Raw genomic sequence first — 22,616 nt, 5'->3', positions numbered from 1 at the left:
GACCACTGTCATTTTTCAAACCACTTCAATTTTTAGATTAAACTAATTAAAGCAATTTTAAAAATCGTCAGTTCAAGATAGGTAGTTTTTTCGCCAGTATAAACATACCTACATTTTTGAATTTGCTTATTCTCCATCTGCTGCTGAAAAAGATGTAACACCACTTCTGTTCGTTAAAAGGACACTTTTTTCAATTGAAGTCTAAATTTTGGCCAGTGCTCCGCAAAGTTTCGCCACCAACAATCTTAATTTTAACTGGTACTCTGTCAAATCCACAATAAATTTCAACAAAATTGTTCAAAATTGAACAACATTCAAAACAACAAACATATTAAGAACTATTTTATCTAAAACTAACAATGAACAAGAAAGAACAAAGAAGTGTGTTAATTACAATAACTTGTGAATGTGAACATTTTTATTTAGGTGAAACATCAAGACCATTAAATAATGGAATAAGTGAACATCAATCTTATATCAAAAATAGAGAATTTGATAGATCTTAAATATGTAAACACGCATCGGAAAATGAATATAGAATTCAATGGAAAGATTCAATTATAGTCCTTAAAGAAACAGATGGTAAAAAGAGAGAAATCAAAGAAGCTACTCTAATTATCTTAAATGAAACCAATTGCGTTGGAGATTCTTCGGCAGAACGCAGTAGGATCTGGTTAAAAGAGGAAATCAATATAAAGAAAATAGCACTATTAGTAAGTCAATAGTAACATATAGAGGATATGTAACATATGTTTTAAAATAAAAAATATATAGTTTGGTGTTGAGAGTAAACTAAATATAAGATCAAATACTTACCAGCTCTGAACAGTATCATGAGATTTTTTCCTCATGATTATGGGATAACTAACACGAGAATTTTACTTTTATCATTACATGTGGTTGTATTTTTAAAGACAAGCCAGAGGCTATGGTTTCTCTTGCGGGTATTCTTAAGTTAAAGTTTATTTCATGTAATCGAATGAACTATTTTCCAATAAAGTCGTTCCAGGAACGAAACTCAAAAAAACTAACAGTATTACTCCAAACTCATCTACTATAAAATACAATATATGTCTAAATTGTCAATATAAATGAGTCTGATAAAACAAATTATTAGAATATTTTTACGAAGTAATAAAAAAAATTTGTTTAATTTATTAATGTTTTGTATTTTGAACACGATCTCCAAAGTGGAAATCGAAACGACAAATAAACTTATTTTAAAGTTTAAATTTTAAAATTTAATTGTGGCTTGTACCCAATCAAAAAATAACAGAAATTAGTTAATTCTTAAATAAGAAAGTATAGGAATTTAATTCACTAAGAGAATAGCAATCAACCGATTTGTGCTGCAGTACAATGAAGAATCAGGCGTAGAAATATGAAAATAATAAGTAAATAATGATTAATAAAATAAAATACTGTCGCAGAGACATAAAACTCCTGCAAAGGGCGTCGGCGGGTGGCGGCTTAATGCAAAGAAAATGCAAACAATCTTAAGATCAAATGGGCTTAAAACCCAATATATTAATTTAATCCATTTTTAAAGGATATAGAACCAGATTGGAATCTTTCTCGAAGATTACATACAACAACAAACATGTTTAGCCACACAGTTATTATTTTCACATGTACTCTTCAAATCATTTACAGAGTACCGTTTAAGAGCCTTCGAAGTAAAGTGACTACATTTTTGATGTTATACCAGTCCCTTATCTTCCTTATCTAGAAACAGTTGTTCTCTTTCAGAACCTCTAGGACCTTGTACCTTTTCTTGGAAAATGAGTTTGATAATGAAGTATGTAGATGTGGTCGATAAGATCGTCACACTCGAAATCCTGCTTGCTTTTCCAGCTCAAATGATTCATATTAGTTTTCGACTAGGGTTGAAATTACCCCCATTTTTATGAATCCGTTTAGTTATCTATTAAACAGTTCTACCAGCGTATTGACAAGCGTTGTTGATAAATTATTTAAAAGTTCAACAGGGATTCTTTCTGATCTATAGGCTCTTTTATTTTTTATGGTTTTTATAAGTTTGGCAGTTAGGTCGTCTCCGCTTTCTGATTTTCTGATCCATGGATTTGTTATTTTCTGGGTGTATGTTAGAGATATTCAGTTCTTTACTCTAGTTTTTTTGCTAGAGACTTTTTGAATACACTGATCTTGGTGGTTTGTAGGTTAGTTGTATTTATTTCCTACCTCCTTAGATTTTGTGTGACTCTCCAAGATTAATTATAAACAAGGAAAATAAAGCAATTATTTTTTTTTATTTTTATGTTGTTGTTTTATGAAAGTTGTAAGCATAACATCTAATATATCAAAATCAGTAGTTTTGATATCTTTTAATAAATAATTAAATTAAAAAAGTGCTCGTAAAGATATTTTAAAGAAATATAATTTGTTTCATTAACATTAATAAAAATAATAATTTGGATTTGTTACAGATTATTTAGGATTTTTTAATAAAATAGTGTGTGTGTGTGTGTGTCAGATTCGTTTTTAGTACATAAAGCTATTGACTCTGATTTTGAAGTATCTTTTAACTTAACTTGTTAATGAGATCTTTTAAAGTTATTTCATTGTTCTATTACTATATCTTAGGATATAACACAATACTTTTGTATACCGTGCAAATATTTGAAGACCACTTTTTGTTCAAAAAATAACCAATGTTTGAGCAAAAGTTATTGCACATAATTTTAGTGCACGTAGCGCCGTCACACCCTCAATTCCTCCATTTTAATGTTATGTTTAGAGTTCATTTGGGTATTCTTTTTCGTAAGAGTACCGGTGTTAATAAGCTGTATGCTGTGCGTCGACAGCAGTGGCTGATTTTCGGGCATTTGATGATGCCCATGAGCTGATAATGTATTAACGTTGGCTTTTGACAACTTTGGAGGAGGAGGTGGTCTAGGAAGAGTAGCGTTATTTTGAGGCAAATCCGCAAACTCTGGCGGGGGAAGCTGATGGTGTGAATGGTGATGGCCAAGGATTGTAGCCGGGTCACTTTTAACACCAATAATACTGCTTTCTAAGTCACCACAGATATTGTTAGGCATTTGGCCATTTTCATTTCGTTTTTTAGAAAGATGTCCTCCGTTTTCGTTCATTCTTGTTTTATCTCGTTGATAATAAACTCCAGCAAAAATTAAGACGTTGAGAATAAGAAGAGAACATCCTATGGCTATTGTTACACTAAGTGCTGTAGAATACGCTGCGAAACCGTCTTCTACTGGATGAACCGTTGTGCTCATACCACCTGAAACAAAAATAATAAATATAAGTAGGCTGTTGAGTCAAAAAATAATTACGGAAGAGCAAGAAAAGTGCTTTTATGTAGTTTTAATTTTTGTTTTTGTTAAATATAATAATTAACAATATATATATATATATATATATATATATATATATATATATATATATATATATATATATAAATATTCTGTGGTTTTCCGGGTTTAACTTTGCGTTGAATAATATAATAGTAATGAATAATATAAGCCTTAATATTTTTGATACGTCTTGGTGTATGGTCTTGGCTGTTTCTGCTGGAAGATTAAGAACAGCTAAACTACCAAAGAGAAATTTAACTCACTAAGAAAAAGACGCCTTACATATTTTGAAGAACCACAAAGAAATCATCGTGCTCCCAGCTGACAAAGGCAACGTCACGGTAGTAATAAATATTCAAGATTACGAAGCAAAGAATCTTGTCGGACCCTACAACATAATTATCTAAAAAAAGTAACAAAAGCTAGGATCAAAACTTCAGACATCAAGAAGGAACATCTGTTACATCTCATACCTAGAGAGAAGTGGTCAATATGTCCCTCCGTATTGTCCGTAAAGTCAAAACTTCACGGCCCAAGCTACATAGGACAGGATGACTATTGCGGCCAATAGTTAGTTCTATTGGATCTCCTTTACAACCACTGGTAAAATTTCTGGCTAAACAGCTACAACCATACGCAGAAGAAGCGGATTCTTACATCGAGAATGCAACTCACTTTATCGAGCGTATAAAAGATGTGAATCTTGAGCCGGGATTTTTGTTAGTCAGCTTCGATGTGTTTTCACTTTTTCCAACTGTTCCTATAGATATCCACAGGATAATCTAAATCTAACAAAGCATTACTAAATAAAACATATTTCATCTATAAGGTGCAAAGATATACACAAGTTTAAGGAGCACCATTGAGTTTACCACTGTCATCGATAATAGCAAACCTATTTATAGTATTTTTTATATAAAAATGCGTGCATGTCACAATTTATATAAAGTGACGTCACTTATATTTAAAATTTCCAGAACGTCAACCTTAGAGTTCAAATTTTCCTAACACAGCTAATAATACGAAACCCATACGAAACTGCTCGATCTTTCATAGGCGCCAACATGGTATAATAATCAGAAAAATGTCATTATTATATTGGGAATTTTAGACTTATATTGATTAAATAACCAAAAACATTTGTTATTATTAATAATATAAATTTTTTGAAATAACTCTTTTATTCTAATATTCCACAAAATAATAATTTTAATTAAATATATAAGACAATTGTACGTAACTGATACGCGAATACTTCAAATTTGTTGACAGTTCGGCGTGTGGCAGACTTGTTTAAAGTGTTTTAGAGTAAGAATTTTGTTGATGTTTTGATTTCTTACACAATTTGATCATAATATATTATATATTATTAAATTGTATTTATAACTACATATTAAATTTAGATTATTATCTTTAAAAACTAATTATTATTGTGTATTGTGATTGTGCTATGCCAAAACAACGAAATAGTCCGTAGAAAGCTGATAAGCTTTCATATAAGATAGATAATTGTGAACAAGAAATAATGGTGGGATGTTTTTACTATTAATGCTCTAAATAGAGGTAAGTTTAAAATTTAGAATATATAAATTTATATTAAAATCTTTTCTTATGTATTTTAGTGTGTCGCAACAGTCTTAAAACTAAGTGTATTTACTTTTATATAATAGTTTGATAAATAGTTGACATTTTAAAAATTCCTCACTTACTAACTATTCTGATGTTTTGGCAACGCTGTGGGGTTCTGACGTCGTAAATCTTGAATGACGTGCACGCATTTTTATATGAAAAATATTATATGCAATAAATATAACAATGAGCAATAGGAACAGCCGAACACAAACTCAAACTTTGTCTTAGGTACGTGGATGATACTTTTAGAATCTGGGCATATAGAGAAGAAAAACTAAAGGTATTTTTAAAACACATCAATATTATTCACCATAAAATCCAGGTTTTTATGAAACTGGAAGGAAACGAAGAAACAGATCCTCTGCATCTCTTTTCCGAGCTGCCGTCAACAAAATTACTATAGCCAATTTGATAGCCAACGCTCGATAATCGAGCTCGGCACATGAAGAAGAAGAAGAAAACGAAACATTTATTCATTAAAATCCTGATGACACTATCCGAAAGACTGATAGAAGAACATAAAAATAAGCAAATGCATAATATGAAAACAGCGTTAAGAAAAAACGGCTTCTCAACATATATCATTGAAAAGGCCTATAATCTATACTGCTTAAGAAAGACCCTACAAGATCAAGGTCAAGCATGTTAATATTGAAATGACATAACGAATAACAAAAACTTTGATTATATAGTGTTTTGAAAACGATTTCATAAGTTTTCATAAGTGAAAATCAAAACGTTAAATATTTTAAAAGTTTAAAAATGTGATTTTCATTACAACCAATAATTGTAACTTCTTTTTGTATTACCTATCCGTTTCGGATGTTGGCGATCATCATGACAATCTGTATTTTGCAAACTGCTGTTCTGAAAAGATTTGTGATTGTTGTGTTAAACCACATACGTAGATTTTTCAGCCAGGAATTCCTTTGCCTTCCTGGTCATCGTTTTGCTTCTACTTTTCCTTGTAGAATTAATTGCAACAACCCATATCTTCCGCTGTTCCTCATAATGTGACCGAGGTATTCGATTTTGGCTATTTGTACTGTGGTTAACAACTGTTTTCAATTATCACTTAATCCCATATAAATGTAATATTTAGAGTCACAATTGAATTCATTAGTTCCAAATAAAAGATATTTATACGCCAAAAATGCAAGGCAGGAAAAAATAGTCCTGACTGACTAGTTCCAAATTAGTAGTAATCTTGGGTCAAAATTGTGAAGGGAATTTTTACTAAATATAATGCACTCTTTTTTGTTTGGAAAACTTAAGGAAAATTTATTTCCTTTATCAGAACATCAAAACGATATAACAAACTAGTTATAACATCAATAATTGGAAAAACATGAAAAACTAAAACACAAATTAACAACACATATTATTGAGATAAAAATTTTGAATTAAAATTAGGAAAAGCATCTATAATTTCAAACCTTTATTGTTAAAAATTTAATAATTTACACATGCCATAATGTAGTTATATTTGTAATAAAAAATGAAAATCAGTTGTCCTCTTCATTTGACCAGGTCTCGACATCTGAATTATTTGCTAGATCTATAATTAGTGTTATATATTTTATATATCTATAATTAGTGTTATTAGTTTCTGTTTTTATACTAGCATTTGGAAAGTTGTTAATTTATAGAAACAAATCTTAATATAGACAACCTGTATCTATTGTGCTATGAGACATTAATTACAAGATGACGCATTGAAACCAACCAAGTTACGTCGAAATTCAGAAAATAAATATAGCTCTTAGGATTTTTTGACTTTTACTCAACATCGAAAAAGTTATACGAGTAAAATAAAATAAAAGTGAAAAATATTATGAGTTATCAACAAATGATTCTTTCGAAGAAAGAATATATCGAAAAAAATAAAAAGATGTTAGTATAAGTTAAAGATCACAATTGCAGATAGTGACTCCTTAAATATTTAGAAAAAATATTTTTGTTCCGACAAAAGGAGAAAATTTAATTATTATTTAATAAAGAAATTATAGGAATATAGCAGAATCTGTTTAATCTCTTAAAAATTGATAAAAACCTTCTTTTTCTGACTGTTCAAAGAATATGCGTTGAGATAGAAGAAATCTCATTTTATATGAAATCAATTTAAATAATTTGACTGATCTATTTTTAAACTGTTCCAATGTTTTGGCAAAGATTTGGATTCTAAGAAAAATGTAACGTTGTCATCGTGTATGATTCAAATTGAAGTTATCTGCAATGTTGTAGTTAATATCTATTTCTAACAGTTGTTAATGTCTGCGATAAACAACATCATCGAAATTACGGCGATGTAACTGGCAACAACGCTATTCTTCAGGTACCGATCTTATTGTCTGTTATCTGTACGTCAGTTTCATAAGCGGTCTGACAGGGGTTTCATAAAACAAACATAATTGTTTGTAGTATTATTACTAGTAAAGGAGCTTTTACGTTTACTTTTTGTGAATTGTGAATTGTGAGTAATTTAGTTTAATTCAATTTGGTGACAAATAATAAATATGACTGACAGTAGTATAGTGAAACGTGTATCAAAAAAAAAAACTTCACAATTTAACATGCGAAGGAAAAACTATGATTGGCAGTGTGTTTTAAGGACTTCGAGCCCGAGAACAAAATATGAATGTAAGAGATGTAGTTGTTACATTATGTAGTTTTTTGACAAAAGTTTCCGAAGCTAGTGTGTACAGAGTAATTAAAGCAGATGATGAAACAAACGATAATAATACTTTGAAGATTGCGACAAGAGGAAGGAAGCAAATAAAATTGGATGATACAACCAAACAGGCAATTTGTCGTGCAGTACATGATGAATTTTATTTCAAAAATAAATTACCAACTATAAAAAAATTGCTTTGTCTCTTCAATCTAATCAAAATATTCCAAAAATATCAAGACCTGTTTTTCAAGTACTTTACGTGAAATGAACTTTAAAGGTATTTCAAGAGAACGATGAATAGTACCCTTATTGAAAAATAAGAAATTATTTTATGGCGCAGAAAGTATCTAAAACAAATAAGAGAATTTATGGAAAAAACATATACATATGAAATAAGGTTAAATGAAGGACATACTGTGACAAAAATATGACAAGATTTAAATGTGAAAAGCAAACGACAAGCTTTCCTAACTGGTTTGTCGACCGGTATCGGGAAAAAAAATCGGGAAATCGCCTTATTATTAGCCATATTGGTAGCGATTCAGGATTTGTTTGAAGGAGGTTTAAAAGCTTTTGTTTCTAAAAAGACTGGAGATTACCATCAGGAAATGGATGCAGATCATTACGAAAAATGGGTTTCAGATATTCTGTTAAAACTCGAACCAGGATCTGTTATTTTTATGGATACAAATCCATATCATTGCCAGTGTGTAGAACAGTTATCAACCATTAAATGGAAAAAAGCCAAGATTGAGGATTGACTTACTAAAAAACATATTAAATTCGATAAAAAAATTTTCAAAATCGAGTTACTAAACTTAGCACGGTGTCATTAAGATAAATATATTAGATAGATAGATAGTAGACAGAAAACACTACATGTCATGTCACAATATAAATAAGTCACTTATATATATATATATATATATATATATATATATATATATATATATATATATATATATATATATATATATATATATATATATATGGGAAATAACTAAGAAATAATACAAGAACACATAATATAACATATACAGTAAAAAATCGAAATATAAAAAAAAACAATTCAATACGGTGTAAAATAGATTTCATAAAAACGACTACACTAGGAGCTTAAACAAATAAATTCCTGTATACTATAGAAACAGTGTTCCAGTAAGAAGTGTTTTGCTAATTTATAAAATTGTATAGAATTCATTGCCTTAATATCAATATTTCCGTTCAGGTTTAAAAAACAATTATACAGATTATAATCTATTATTTTAAGTTGTGTAACACACAATCTGGAATATGGTATAATGATATGACTTTTGTTTCTCGCAATGTACTGATGTTGATCAGCATATGATTTTACATCTTGTATATTATTATGAATAGTTAGCAAACTTTTATATATATATATATATACATATATATATATATATATATATATATACATATATATATATATATATATATATATATATATATATATATATACATATATATTAAAGGTAAAGGAAGAATCCCATACTTTTTAAACAAGGGTTTGCAGCTGGCGCGATATTCTGCTGAGTCAATAATTCGGATTGCTGCTTTTTGAAAAGTGAAAATTTTGTAGTATGCATAGAACGAGTTTTCTCAAAGAATTATGCAATATGTCAGGATACTATAAACCATTTCAAAATAAACTGACCTCAGAACATCTCGACTTACAGAAGTAGCCAATCTGCCCATGGCAAAAATCTGTTAGGCGAGCTTCTTACACAAGTGTAATCCTGACTGTGTTTTCCAACGCACTTGGTAAATCATTTATATATATATATATATATATATATATATATATATATATATAGATATATATATATATATATATATATATATATATATATATATATATATATATATATATATATATATATATATATATATATCAAGAATAGTAGAGGTAACAAAACTGATCCTTATGCTACTCCGGTTTAAACTGGTAGAGGATTAGATTCTTGATTATTAAAAGCAACAATCTGTGTTCTTCCTGTAAGATATGATTTTAAAAGGTCATTTATGGTACCCCTTATTCCATAGTACTCCAATTTTATTAATAGTATTTAAATATCCACACAATCAAAAGCTTTTGTAGGGTCACACATTAATCCATTAGTAGGTTCACCTGGATCAAGACGGTGAACAATATGTTCTATTACTTCTAATAAAGCATTAGTTGTTGAGTATTTTTTTCTAAAACCAAATTGAGAGCTAGATATAATTGATTTGTTATCCAAATAATTTGTTATGTTATACAATCTCTAATTAAAATTTTAAAGATTTTACTTATTATTATTATTTACTTATTATTGGTACTATGGTAATAGATCTGTAATTGTCTGGATCATTTTTATCTCCTTTTTTATGAAGTGGAATTTCTTCTGACATTTTTAATAGATTAGGCCAGTAACCCTCGTTAATACATTTGTTAAATATTATTGTGAGTAGTTCAATAATTATATCTAGAGATGCCTTAATAATTTTACAGTTAAAACCATAGTAGTCAACACATGAGGAATTTTTTAATTTGTGTATGCATTCTTTAACATCAGATGCTACCACTGGGGCCATAAAGAACGAACTCGACCTTCTAGGTAGCCTGCTAAGATAGTAGTTTATGTCATACTCAGAGTTTCCTATTGATTTCGATATAATATCTGCTATATTCGTAAAATATTGGTTACCCTCTTCTGGTGTTAAGTTCAGATGGGACGTAGTATTTTTCTTATAGGTTTATTTTTTACAGTACTCCATATTGTGTTACTTTTGTTAGTGGGTTTGTTTATTATGTTAGCACAAGCAGTACGTTTTTCAGGTTTTATTCTTCTTCTTCTTCAGGTACCATCTCCGCTACGGAGGTTGGCAATCATCATAGCTATTTTAATTTTTGAGGCAGTAGCTCTAAAAAGTTGTTTTGAGCTGCATCCAAACCATTCTCTCAGGTTCTTGAGCCATGAAATTCGTCTTCTTCCGATGCTTCTTCTGCCATCTATCTTCTCGCCCCGCATCACATGTTCGAGATACTGTAGCTTTCTTTCTTTAATTGTAAGTTCAACTTCCTTCTCTTTACCTATTCTTCTCAGTACTTCATTATTCCTAACTCTATCTACCCAGGAAACCCTCATAATTCTTCTATAGGTCCACATTTCAAAGGCGTTAAATCGTCTCATTGTGTCTAGATTTAACGTCCATAATTCCACTCCATAGTATAGTACACTGTATACGTAACATTTTGTTAGGCGTACTTTAAGAGCTAATATTAAATCTTTGCCACATAGGACCTTTTTCATTTTTATAAAATTAGAACGTGCTTTTTCGATTTTGACTTTGATTTCTGCAGTCTAGTCATTATTTTCTGTTATAAGTGTTCCTAGGTAAGTCTACTTTTTTACTTTTTCGATCTGTTGGCCTTCTACTGTCAAGATTTCGTTAGTGTTATGGTTGTTTTTACAAATTTTCATAAACTTCGTCTTTTTGATATTGAGCGAGAGTCCGTACTCCCTACTACACATTACTATTTGACTTGAGTCTTTCCAGGTCTTGTAAACTATCGGCTATTATTACTGTATCATCTGCATTTCTGATGTTGTTAACTAAGACTCCATTTACTCTTATGCCGACTGTTTCATCTTCCAGAGTTTCTCGAATTACCTCTTCAGAATAAGCGTTAAATAATAGAGGTGATAGTATGCAGCCTTGCCTGACTCCTTTCTTTATTTCCATTTCCATTTTCCATTTCCAGGTTTTATTGCTTGCTTGTATTTCTTTCGCATTTTAATCCAATTGCCAGTAGTATGTGTTTTCCTATAAGTTTAAGTCATATAAGCTTTACAATCGTAGAATTGTTTTCTTAAAATTTTGAAGTTTGCGATTGAACTAATGAATAGCATGTGTTCTGCTATTTACGTTCTTTAAAGGAAAACAAATGCTGTATTCTTCACACATATATCTCATAAACAGCTTTGTCATGTTATTTAAATTACAGTGGATATCGTGGATATCAAAATTCAATCTTTGGATTTAATTTTTTCCACAAAGTTCTTAATATTTATTAAATATGTAGTAGATGAGATGGCGCGAAAACGAGACGTTATTGTAGTTCGATTGCCGCCATATCATTGTGAGTTAAACCCGATAGAGCGTATGTCAAATAGCAATGAAGAAACAATGGTACTTTCAAATTCAAATTATGAAAAAATCTGCATAATGGTATCTTCAGCAATGTGATCTTACAGTCGTGAATAAAATGTATCGAGCATCTAGTGAAAGAAGAGCAGAATATGTGGAACCTTGATAACTTCATTGAAATTACCATGGAACCAGTATTGTGAATCTAGTTGAAGATACTACTCGTGAATCTAAAGATGACATAGATGGCTCAGATTAGATTATGTAGAATGTTAGTTTTTATTTGAATATATTTTTTATATTTTATGGAAAAAAATATTCAGTAAAGGTGACCCAGTTATTACTAGTACTGTTTCATACCAAGAATTGTTTAAGTACTTAAGTTTTAGTTTTACCTGTGCTAAAAGTTACTAGACGACACTTTTTTTAATCCCATGTAATTAAATCTCATTTGAAAAGAGGAATTGAATTTAACTCTTAAATCAGTCATAAGTTTATTAATTTAAACGGATAAAGGGTTTTTCCCAACAAATATATTTAACAAGGAAAGGACTAGTTTTCTTCATCTTAGGCATTTATAAAATAAGAAAATAATTTTTATGACAATCAATTCGTTCTAAAATCATGATTATTAAAAAAAATCGCACGCCTTTGACTCGTCGATTTCCTTTCCTCTCAAACCTGCAAAGGTCTACATTGAAAAGATGAGTCAGTTTCTACAATTTTGGTACTGTGCTGTAGATCAAGTTTACAATAAATGTAGATAGTTTATTCTCCACTAGGATAAAAGCACTAATATTACTTTTACGATCGTATTTTTAAACAGCTATTATGCAGTTAAAATCCTCCGATATATCTGAAGTATTTAAAAGTTTAAATTAGTTCGTGATTGTTCAAAAATAGATTGGTTAAAATGTAATGCAGCCCTAGAGATTCGAGATTGTGTACTGCCAGGAAGCATCATGGAATTTGCGACAATTGCCAGGCAAAAATTGTACTTTGCTATATTCACATAGAAGCTTTAGTTTACAGGAACATTACACAATCTTTAAAACCGTTACTGGCTGAAATAAAAAAGAATTACTATTTTGGCGGTGAAGGTAGTTGTTCAATGAAATGAAATGTTTTGTTAGAGTTGTTTGAAATTTAAGACGAAATAAAATATAAATTTCGGATATTTTAAACAAAAAAACTGAATACATTTTTAATGAAAGTATATATTACGGATGGACGCCTTGTAACAGCAAACGTGACTTTTCATATTTTTCTAATCTTTCCCTTTCTCCTCAACACCGCCATCTAGACGCATAATTATTTATATTTTGGAGTTCTGATTGTATCGGAAACCAATACTTATTCACCGAACAATCAAAATGTCGCTAAATCTGATCGATTTTAATATGTAGCCTTTCAATTGTTCCACGTGCTAGCAGGCATTCCAAATGAAATACCTGATACTTTGGCATTGAATCTTTGAAGGATAAATACCTAGGGAATTAGGGAAAGAAATTAGGTTTTATTTTTGAGTTTATGGTGTTAAAGAAGTTTGATGGTGTTTTATGACATTTTGAGAAATTGCAAATATTTATTATGAAAAAAACATAAAATTATTCTTGTCTTATTCAATATCCTTTTATCTTTTACAGGCATGCAAATTTTTCCATTTCCTGATTGTCTTCTAGTGGTCACGTTCATGAATTAAGCTTATTTGTTTCATTTACCCCGCGCATTTTTATAATTCCGTTATTTCTATTTATTCCTATTTGTCACATAGACACCTATTAACGTACTTTTCACACAATATTTGTTATAGCGTGAGCGGTTTTCCATTCCAGTTTGCCTTCGCTCATGGGTACTTAATTTCACTCACTACCTTTAATGCACATGACTTCATAAATTGAGTACCGCTCACGAATACGTGATTCACACGTCTGCGTCATATAAAATGCTTAAATTAAGTTTAATCTAAATTTGCTGCCAATGAAAAAATAAAAATCGACGTATGTCAGAGCATGTTTCTTTAAATGTAATAGTTGATATTTTCCTTTGCAACTGTATTTATGCATATAATCTTAAAAATAATATCGATAAAAAGTAAAGTTTCTTAAAATACTTTTTTTTTGTAATACTATAAATTACATAACCAAATCTTAATTGGCATTCAAAAATAATATTTTGTACAAATTATCAAACAATAATCTGATAAGTCGTTTTTCCACATTGCAGCTTACAAAAGATTTAAAATTTCTTCTTCTTATTCTTTTTCTTCTACTTCTTGGAGATCTTTCGATCTGTTTAATTCTGAAGCTGCCTCTGGTTAATTTCCTGGGAGGTAGATTGCCAACTATCCCTCCATCTTTTAGGTGGTCTTCCACCTAAAACCACTTCCATTTTAGGAGGTCTTGAACCGGGCGGGTCGTTTTCTAGGGCAATTTTTGGGAGTCTATTCTAATCCATTCGTCCTACATGATTGTACCACATCCTCTTACGCTGCCTTTCCCATCTTACAATATCTTGAATTTTGCACTGCTCTCTGACGTTTGTATTTCTCACCCTGTCTCTTCTTGTTTTGCCCACTATTGTTCTTAGGGATTTCATTTCGGCAACCCTTAGCAGCTGTTTCGTTTTGTTGGTATATTCTAATTTTACTATCTGTGCGCATATACGGATTTGACCAGACTATCTCCCGCAGATATCCCGATAATGCGGATGCTTTGTTGATCTGACTCCTTAGGTCCTTTACTGCGTCGTGTGTGCTTGATATATTTATGCCCAGATATCTAAATTGCATCAATTGTTCTATGCTTACATCTAAACGGATCTTTTGCTATTGTCATACATTTAGTTTTGTTGGTAGAAATGTTCATATTTAGTTGGCGGCTTATTTGAAATAACTGAAAAAACTGTCTCTGAAGATCATCTTCTGATTCGACAATAATTGCCGCATCATCTGCGTAACACACCATACCGATTCTTTTGTTGCCCATTCTGTATCCGAGATTGAGAGATGTTACTTTGTTTATAATTTTGCCCATGAGTAGGTTAAACAAGAAGGAGTTTAAACTGTCGCCTTGTCTAATTCCTCCCGGTGTTGGAATATTTTCAGTGAATTGGAACACTGGACACATTTTACAAAAAAAATGGAAAGCGACTTCTACGGTACAAAAAAAACAAATATGGAGATTCATAAGAAACCAACGGAAAGAAATGGCAGAATTGAAGGAATACAATAACATACCAGCAAACGAATTGGAAAGATACCTTACGGAACTGTTTAAAGCAAAGACAAATAATAATCAACACAGTCATATACCTGAATTAAGGACACGAAATGGAAATCAGTTTTCAGGAAGTAGAGATAGCCATAAATTCACTCAAAAATAGAAAGTCACCAGGACCTGACGAAATAACCAACCAGCTTCTAAAACACACAGGAGAAAGTATAACCCTGGAGATGAAAAAACTTATACAAAAACTAATATTGCACTGCAAGATACCAGACGCATGGAGTAACAACATAATGATACCAATGTTCAAGAAAGGACATAAAGAAGACCCCAACAATTATAGAGGTATAAAGTTACTGAACACCGCACTTAAGCTTACCATAAAAGTCCTAAACAACAAAATCAAAAAACTAACAACTTAATTAGATGAACAACAAGGATTCAGATCCAGAAGATCCTGCCTAGATGCCGTATTTGTATTAAGACAAATCACCAGAAAAGGCCATCGAGTGCAATAAACCAGCATATCTATGTTTTATAGACCTGACCAAGGCTTTCGATCGCATCCAAGTCAAAGACATCTTACACCTACTGTATAAATGAATAATACGAATCAATATTATAAAACCCATCGAAAACATCTACTTACATAATCGAATACAGGCAAAGATAAATGGAAAACTAAACCAGTGTATACCAGTACAAAGCGCAGTCAGACATGGTAAGTCGGTGCATTCTCCAGCATTTTTCTTTTTTGGGAAACAATTAAATGTTGAGGCCAACCATTCATTGGGTATGTCAGCCGACTGATACATTTCATTAAAGAGCTTTAAGTGTTCTGAGTTTCTTGTGATTTGATGTGTTCTGAGTTGAGAGTTTCTGGTGTTCTTTAGTACATACAATATTTCTTCCTTTGTAATTTCTATACTTGTTACTCTGTCCTCGAAAGATATGTCTTGTAGGTTTTCTCTTTCATCGTCGAAGAGCTCTTTCATATATTCTTTCCATCGTTTTAGCTTTTCGTCAGGCGTTATCATAGTATTTCCATTTTTATCTAAAAGAGTTGTGTTGTGGTTTCTTTTTTGCAATCCTGCCATTTCTTTAACCTCTTTATGTAGGTTGAATAGTTCATATTTGTTCTGAAGATTTTATATCTCTTTATATTTTTCCTCATAGGAAAATTTTTCTTTAAAATGATATTTTTCCTTTATATTTTCCCCTTTATATTTTTGTAATTACTATTTAAATGGGAATAAGCCACAATTAAAGGTTAATGTACGTTTATTGACGTTTCAATTTCCACTTCGGAAATCGTTCTCAAAATACAAAAATTAGTAAATTAAACAAATTTTGTTTTATTGTTACTTGGTGAAAAATTCTTCTAATAATTTAATTTTATCTGACTCATTTATATTGATAATTCAGACATACATTATATATTTTAAAGTAGACGACTTTAAAATGATATTGCCAATATTGTTGAGTTGCGTTCCTGGAACGACTTTACTTGTAAGATAGTTCATTCGATTACATGAAATTAACTTAAGAATATTCGTCAGAAAAAATCATAGCATGTAATTCGTATTTAAAAAGACAAACACATGCCGTGATTACAGTAAAAATCTCCTGTTAGTGATTTCATAGTAAATTATGAGGAAAAAACCAGCAAAAAAAACTTCATAATTCTATCCCGACATGGTAAGTATTTGGTCGTGCATTTAGATTACTTTCAATAAACACCAAATTCTGATTTTATATGTTTGTTATTTAAAAAACATAAATGATGTATCCTCTATATGTTACCGTTACTAATACTGGTATTTTCCTTTTAATAACTTCCTCTTTTAATATGGGTAAACAGATCCTACTACATTCTGCCGAGGAATTTGCAACACAATTGGTCTCATTTAGCATAATTAGAGCCGCTTCTTTGATTTTTCTCTTTTTAGAAATATAAATCGACCAAATAGAACAAAATAATTTAGAACGAGATCCTACAGCATACACAAGAAATAATACGAGGAAAATAACAATACCATACGTAAAAGGATTTTTAGAAAAACTTTTTTAAAGTAAAAGGATAAAAACATTTTAACAACATTCAAAACAACAAACACATTGAGATCTATTTTGTCTAAAACCAAACCTAACAATGAATAAGAAAGGACAAAGAATTGCATTTATAAAATACCTTGTGAATGCGATCAGTTTTATTTAGGTGAAACATCAAGGCCATTAAATGTTAGAATAAGTGAACATCAATCTTATATCACAAATAGAGAATTTGATAGATCTCAAATATGTAAACACGCATGGGATAATAAACATAGCGTTCAATGGAATGATTTAAATATAGTCCTAAAAGAAACGGATGGTAAAAAGAGAAAAATCAAAGAAGCGGCTCTAATTATGCTATATAAGACCAATTGTGTCGCAAATTCCTCGGCAGAATGTAGTAGGATCTGCTTACCCATATTAAAAGAGGAAGTTATTAAAAGGAAAATATCAGTATTAGTAAGTTGGTAACATATAGATGATACATCATTTATGTTTTTTAAATAACAAACATATAAAATCAGAATTTGGTGTTTATTGAAAGTAATCTAAATGCACGACCAAATACTTACCATGTCGGGATAGTATTATGAAGTTTTTTTCCTGGTTTTTCCCTCATAATTTACTATGGAATCACTAATAGGAGATTTTTACTGTCATCACGGCGTGTGTTTGTCTTATTAAAGACGAATTACATGCTATGATTTTTTCTGACGGATATTCTCAAGTTAAAGTTGACTTCATGTAATCGAATGAACTATCTTACAAGAAAAGTCGTCCCAGGAACGTAACTCAACAATATTGAAATATCATTTTAAAGTCGTATACTTTAAAATGTATAATGTATGTCTGAATTGTCAATATAAATGAGTCAGATAAAATTAAATTATTAGAAGAATTTTTCACCAAGTAATAAAAAAACGTTTAATTAATGTTTAATTTACTAATGGTTGTATTTTGAGAACGATTTCCGAAGTGGAAATTGCAACGTCAATAAACGTACTTTAACCTTTAATTGTAGCTTATTCCCATTTAAATAGTAATTACTTTAACATGCTACAAGAAAATAGCTTTAGAATAATATTTATATTTTTGATTTCATTGTTAATGATTTTGTAATTGTGACTATCTTTGTTATTGGCCTTAAATGTGCGTAATACTGCGACCGTGTTCGATTAGTGAGATTATTGAGAATGATCCTGTAACGTAAATCACCGCAAATGATGACATGGGAGAAGAAGTATCCAATCGCGAATTTTCGTAAGTCACCTTCACGCTCCATCACTTACATTTAAGCCCGGTCACGTGCACGCCCGAGAAGGTTACTTACGATCAGGACGGGTCACGACGTGACTCGTCGTAAGTTCTTTATTTTACGTACCGAACCCAACACTCTTGTAAATATGCTTTGGCCTTTTCATGATGAAATTTGACAAGAGTTAATAACACTAATTTTAAAGGAAAAAAACAAAATACCATGTTTCTCGCGAGACTAGAGTAAAAGTAGTTCGTTTTCATGTATTTATTCCTTTAGAATTCCAAAGAATACATTTCAATATTTCAATATTTCAATATTTCAATTTTCTTTATTATTTTCCAGGAGGAAATATCTATCTAAGCGAGATGGTATAAACAGCTGTATTAGAAATCCATTTTCTCTCAATTTTGATAGTCTTGCCGACTTGACAGGAATATAAACAAATACGCTTGCTGATATATTTACGTGTTGGCAGTTAAAAGAATAGGTTAAATGAAACGATCAATTTTTGATGGCGAATTTCAAAATATCATCCGGAAATAGCAGCTAAAGATATTAAATTTCTGGTGATATTTCCAACTACAAACTCGTACAAAAGGGGATTATGTCATGCATTAAAAAATACAGCAATTAACCAAAAAATGTGGAATTTGAGTTGCGACTTCGATTGGGATATATTCAACCTGACATTGAAAATGTTGCCTCGCAAAACATAGTTTGTTGAATTTAAGTCGATTGTTTTAAATCATTGTTTGCACTATTGAATCCATTTTCTAATTAGGTATTGTTTATTTGATTGTTTTAGTTTTACATATGTACTTGAATGTTCATTTTTTGTTACACCTGAAATTATACAGCATCTACCGGTACAGTGATCAAAAACTTTTTTTTCACAAATGGTATAGGTGTAGAATTTATTTTGCTTGTTGAGTTATAATTACAATATGAAAAACAAGTTACTTCTTGTAGATATGCATATGCTAGTGTTACTACCTATACAAGCTATGCAGTTTGTCATTTTAATCTTGGTTTTGAACCTAAGTTCACTATTTTGACCTATTAATAAACTTACTTTACTTTATCGTATCCGGACATGTCATTCATACAATTTCGGCCCAGTATCGGGCTACGTCGGTTCCATCTTTGTTGGTGAGCCACAAATCTTCCACGGTACATCGATGAGGATAGTTTCTGCATGTAAAAAGATGTTCCATATTTTGTGTTTCTCCACAGTCACAGTTCACTCATCATCTTGGTCTATTTTTCCCCATTTTGTCATGTTTGATTTTACTAGACCGACACCCGTTCTTATTCTATTCATAGTTTTCCACGTTTTAAAGTCTAGGGACTGGCCGGTCCATTAAACCTGGGTAAGAGGAAAATACTCAGGCGGTTCATCCTGCACTGTTCCAATAAAGCTTTTCCTGGATTTTATTCGCTTTTGTGGTGTTCGAGCTTTGTATAGGGCATGCCACTTGTCCGCGATCTGTTTAATTTTCTTTATGTGCTCTGCAACGCCTCCGCGTGTTGAGGGTTCTGCAAAAACCGCTGCTTTATATAGATTTGAGAGTGGCGTTGGTTTCATGCATGCACCCCGTTACTATTCTGCATGTCTCATTTAGCGTGGTATTAACTTGTTTGGTGTGGGCAGATCTGCCCCAAACGGGGCACGCATATTCAGTAGTTTAGAAACACAGTGCCTGTGCCGTTATTCTTAAAACGTCAGGACGTGCAGCCCATTTACTTTCCGTTAGCTTTCTTAATATGCTGTTTATAGTTGTTACTTTCCCTCTCGCTTTTATGCTTTGTTGTCTGTAGGTGAGGGACCGGCCCAGAGTTACTCCAAGATATATAGGTTGGTCTGTGTGTTCTAATGTATTACCATTCCATGCAATTTGGAATTTTTGGCTTGGCTTTGGAAAGCGTAGACTTGGGTTTTAGAGGGGTTGGGTCTCAGGGAATTCTGCAGGTAGTACATTCTCATTGTTTTTAAGGCAGTTTCAAGTTTCTCCTTCACTTCGTGAAAACTATTTACTTGAGCACATATTGCAAGATCGTCAGCATAGAGGAAGTGCTTGGTTTCGGTCGGCGTAGGTTGGTTTGTGTATATATTGAAGAGCATTAGTGCTAAAACACTTACCTGTGGAAGCCGTTATTTTAAACTCTTCATCTACTTACTTTACCCTCCAGCATAACGAAAAAACGTGTGTTTTGCAGTAAGGAATATACGACCTTACCCAGATGGTGGTTATTGAGAGTGTCGTATAATTTGTTACAAGTTACTGTTATCAGTTTTTCTTCAAAGCCCTCTTCAATGTGTTCTGTTAATGCGAGGACTTGACCGGTGCAAGTTTTGCCGGGTCTGAATCCCCCTTGTTGTGGGATGAGGTGCTTGTCGCCATTTTTTCTATTCTGACGAATATGAGTCTCTCTTATAGTTTAAAAAAGTGACAAAACAGCGAAATAGGTCTGTAGCTATTTCGTGAGATTTTCTGGGTCATTTCCTGGTTTAATAACCTCCATTACTTTAGATTTCCTAGATGATATTGGAATTTCGTAGGCTTGCAGCACGTGCTATAAAGTTGCAAGATCCACTTTTTTGATCCTTGGCCTAGATGCTTTATTTGTTCACTGCATGTATCATCCACACCTGCAGATTTCCCGTTTTTAACCTGTTCATACCGTCGTGGAGTTCTTTTATTGTAAAAGGAGTTCCTAGGCGGTTTGTCTCCGAATCCAATCTTCTTCTAGTCTTTGGATCCTTATATCGGTTCGTAGTTCTTCCATTCATAAGGAGTTAAGCAACGACTTGGATTGCTGTAACCTTGCAAGATAGTTTATATTCTTTTGGATTACCGCTAAGTTATTTCACAAGGTTCCATGCTATTTTGCTACTATGTGTCATGTCCATTTTTTCCAGGGTCTTAATCCACTTTTCCTGTCAGGCTTGACTTAACCATTGGAGTTGTACTGCTTCGTAGTCAACGATTTCTTGGCTAAAAGTGTTACTGGAATAAAGGGTTTCGTATGTTCTCATTAGTTATTTGGACTTGCTGGACATCCCGGGAACATATTGTTGTCTACATCCTCTGAAGATAGCTTTTTAGACACATTTTTAAGTACCTCTATGGTATATTTTTGGTCTATGCTGAGTTTTTGTTATGGGGCTATATACTACTTTGGTACATCGGTCTTCGAGGTTATTACTTGAAAAACAGATATCCGGGTTATATCCTTTTTTCCAAACTTTACTCTGAAAAGATGGTGGAAGTTTCCACCATGCCACGGTGGAAAAACGTGAGGCCACTCGTTTTCGCCCATGCTTCTTATGCGTCTCCATTTGCGTCCGAATCTGCATAGCTCCAGAGTAAACTGTGACTATTAAAGTCTTCCAGTATAAGCTGATTGGGTTGTGATTGAAAGTTAGTTGGGGGTGAAAATATAAAAGGCTGCTTTGGGGGCTTGTATACCAAGGTTTTTGTGCATTTTCCGATCTCAGTGGTTATTTTTTCTATACCAAGTACATTTGTTGTTCCCATAGATGAGACTATGGTTTGAGTTCCCACAAATACCGCGCTCCCATGCTTATTGTGTGGTATCTCCGCAATCAGTTTCATACCGGAGACTTTTGGTCTCGCTGCAGTTAGGTCCTCCAGGGGACACCGTCAATAGTGTTTACTTTTTAGTTGATGTGGCACCATTGATCTCGTGGACGCAGCCTTTCTTGTCCCCCCTATTAACAAAGAGAGACTCTTCATTAAGTACTTTAGATTTGTAGACCGTTTGGTTTACGTGCTCCGTTCCCTGCGGAAAGTTCCCTACTCGATCTGTCTTTGCTTTGTTTGTATATTGAGGCCTGTGTTTTCTCATGGTTAGCTACGATTTTCCACTGTACACACCATACTTGCAGTTAGTATACTGTCCTTAGCAAGTGTCTTGTAGCTAGATCTGAATCTCTATATCTCTAAATCTGTAATTTATATAATTTATATCATCTATCTTTGTTTACCTTTATTAGACAACACCCTTATATGGGTTTATTATTTCAGCATTTATTTAACTTTGTATCGAGACCTGAAGATGCTTTGCATATTGTAGAAAGCGAAACGAAAGCGTACTGTTTTAAATATTGATTTAGAGTATCAGCAATCGGTCAGGAAATAAAACTCTATTTGTTCAGTCTCAATATTTCGTCACGATTTTGTGACTTCTTCAGGAGAAAACTGTAAATTTATTAGAATAATTAATGATTATATGTAAACAAAATGAATATTTTAATA

General features: G+C 31.8%; 1 protein-coding gene across 1 annotated transcript in view; it reads right to left on the bottom strand.

Annotated features, from left to right (window-relative positions):
- Positions 1-2,291: 2,291 nt before the first annotated feature.
- Positions 2,292-22,616, bottom strand: part of LOC140433870 (neuroligin-4, Y-linked-like) — a 1,297,086-nt gene continuing 1,276,761 nt past the window's right edge. The window contains exon 11 of the mRNA XM_072521844.1: positions 2,292-3,262. Coding sequence (XP_072377945.1) covers positions 2,721-3,262 — 542 coding nt within the window. The 3' untranslated portion in view covers positions 2,292-2,720. The remainder of the gene's footprint in view (positions 3,263-22,616) is intronic.

The sequence above is a fragment of the Diabrotica undecimpunctata genome, chromosome 2, assembly GCF_040954645.1.
Source record: "Diabrotica undecimpunctata isolate CICGRU chromosome 2, icDiaUnde3, whole genome shotgun sequence".
Classification (NCBI taxonomy): Eukaryota; Metazoa; Arthropoda; class Insecta; order Coleoptera; family Chrysomelidae; genus Diabrotica; species Diabrotica undecimpunctata.
This window is presented reverse-complemented; position numbering and strand designations above follow the sequence as displayed.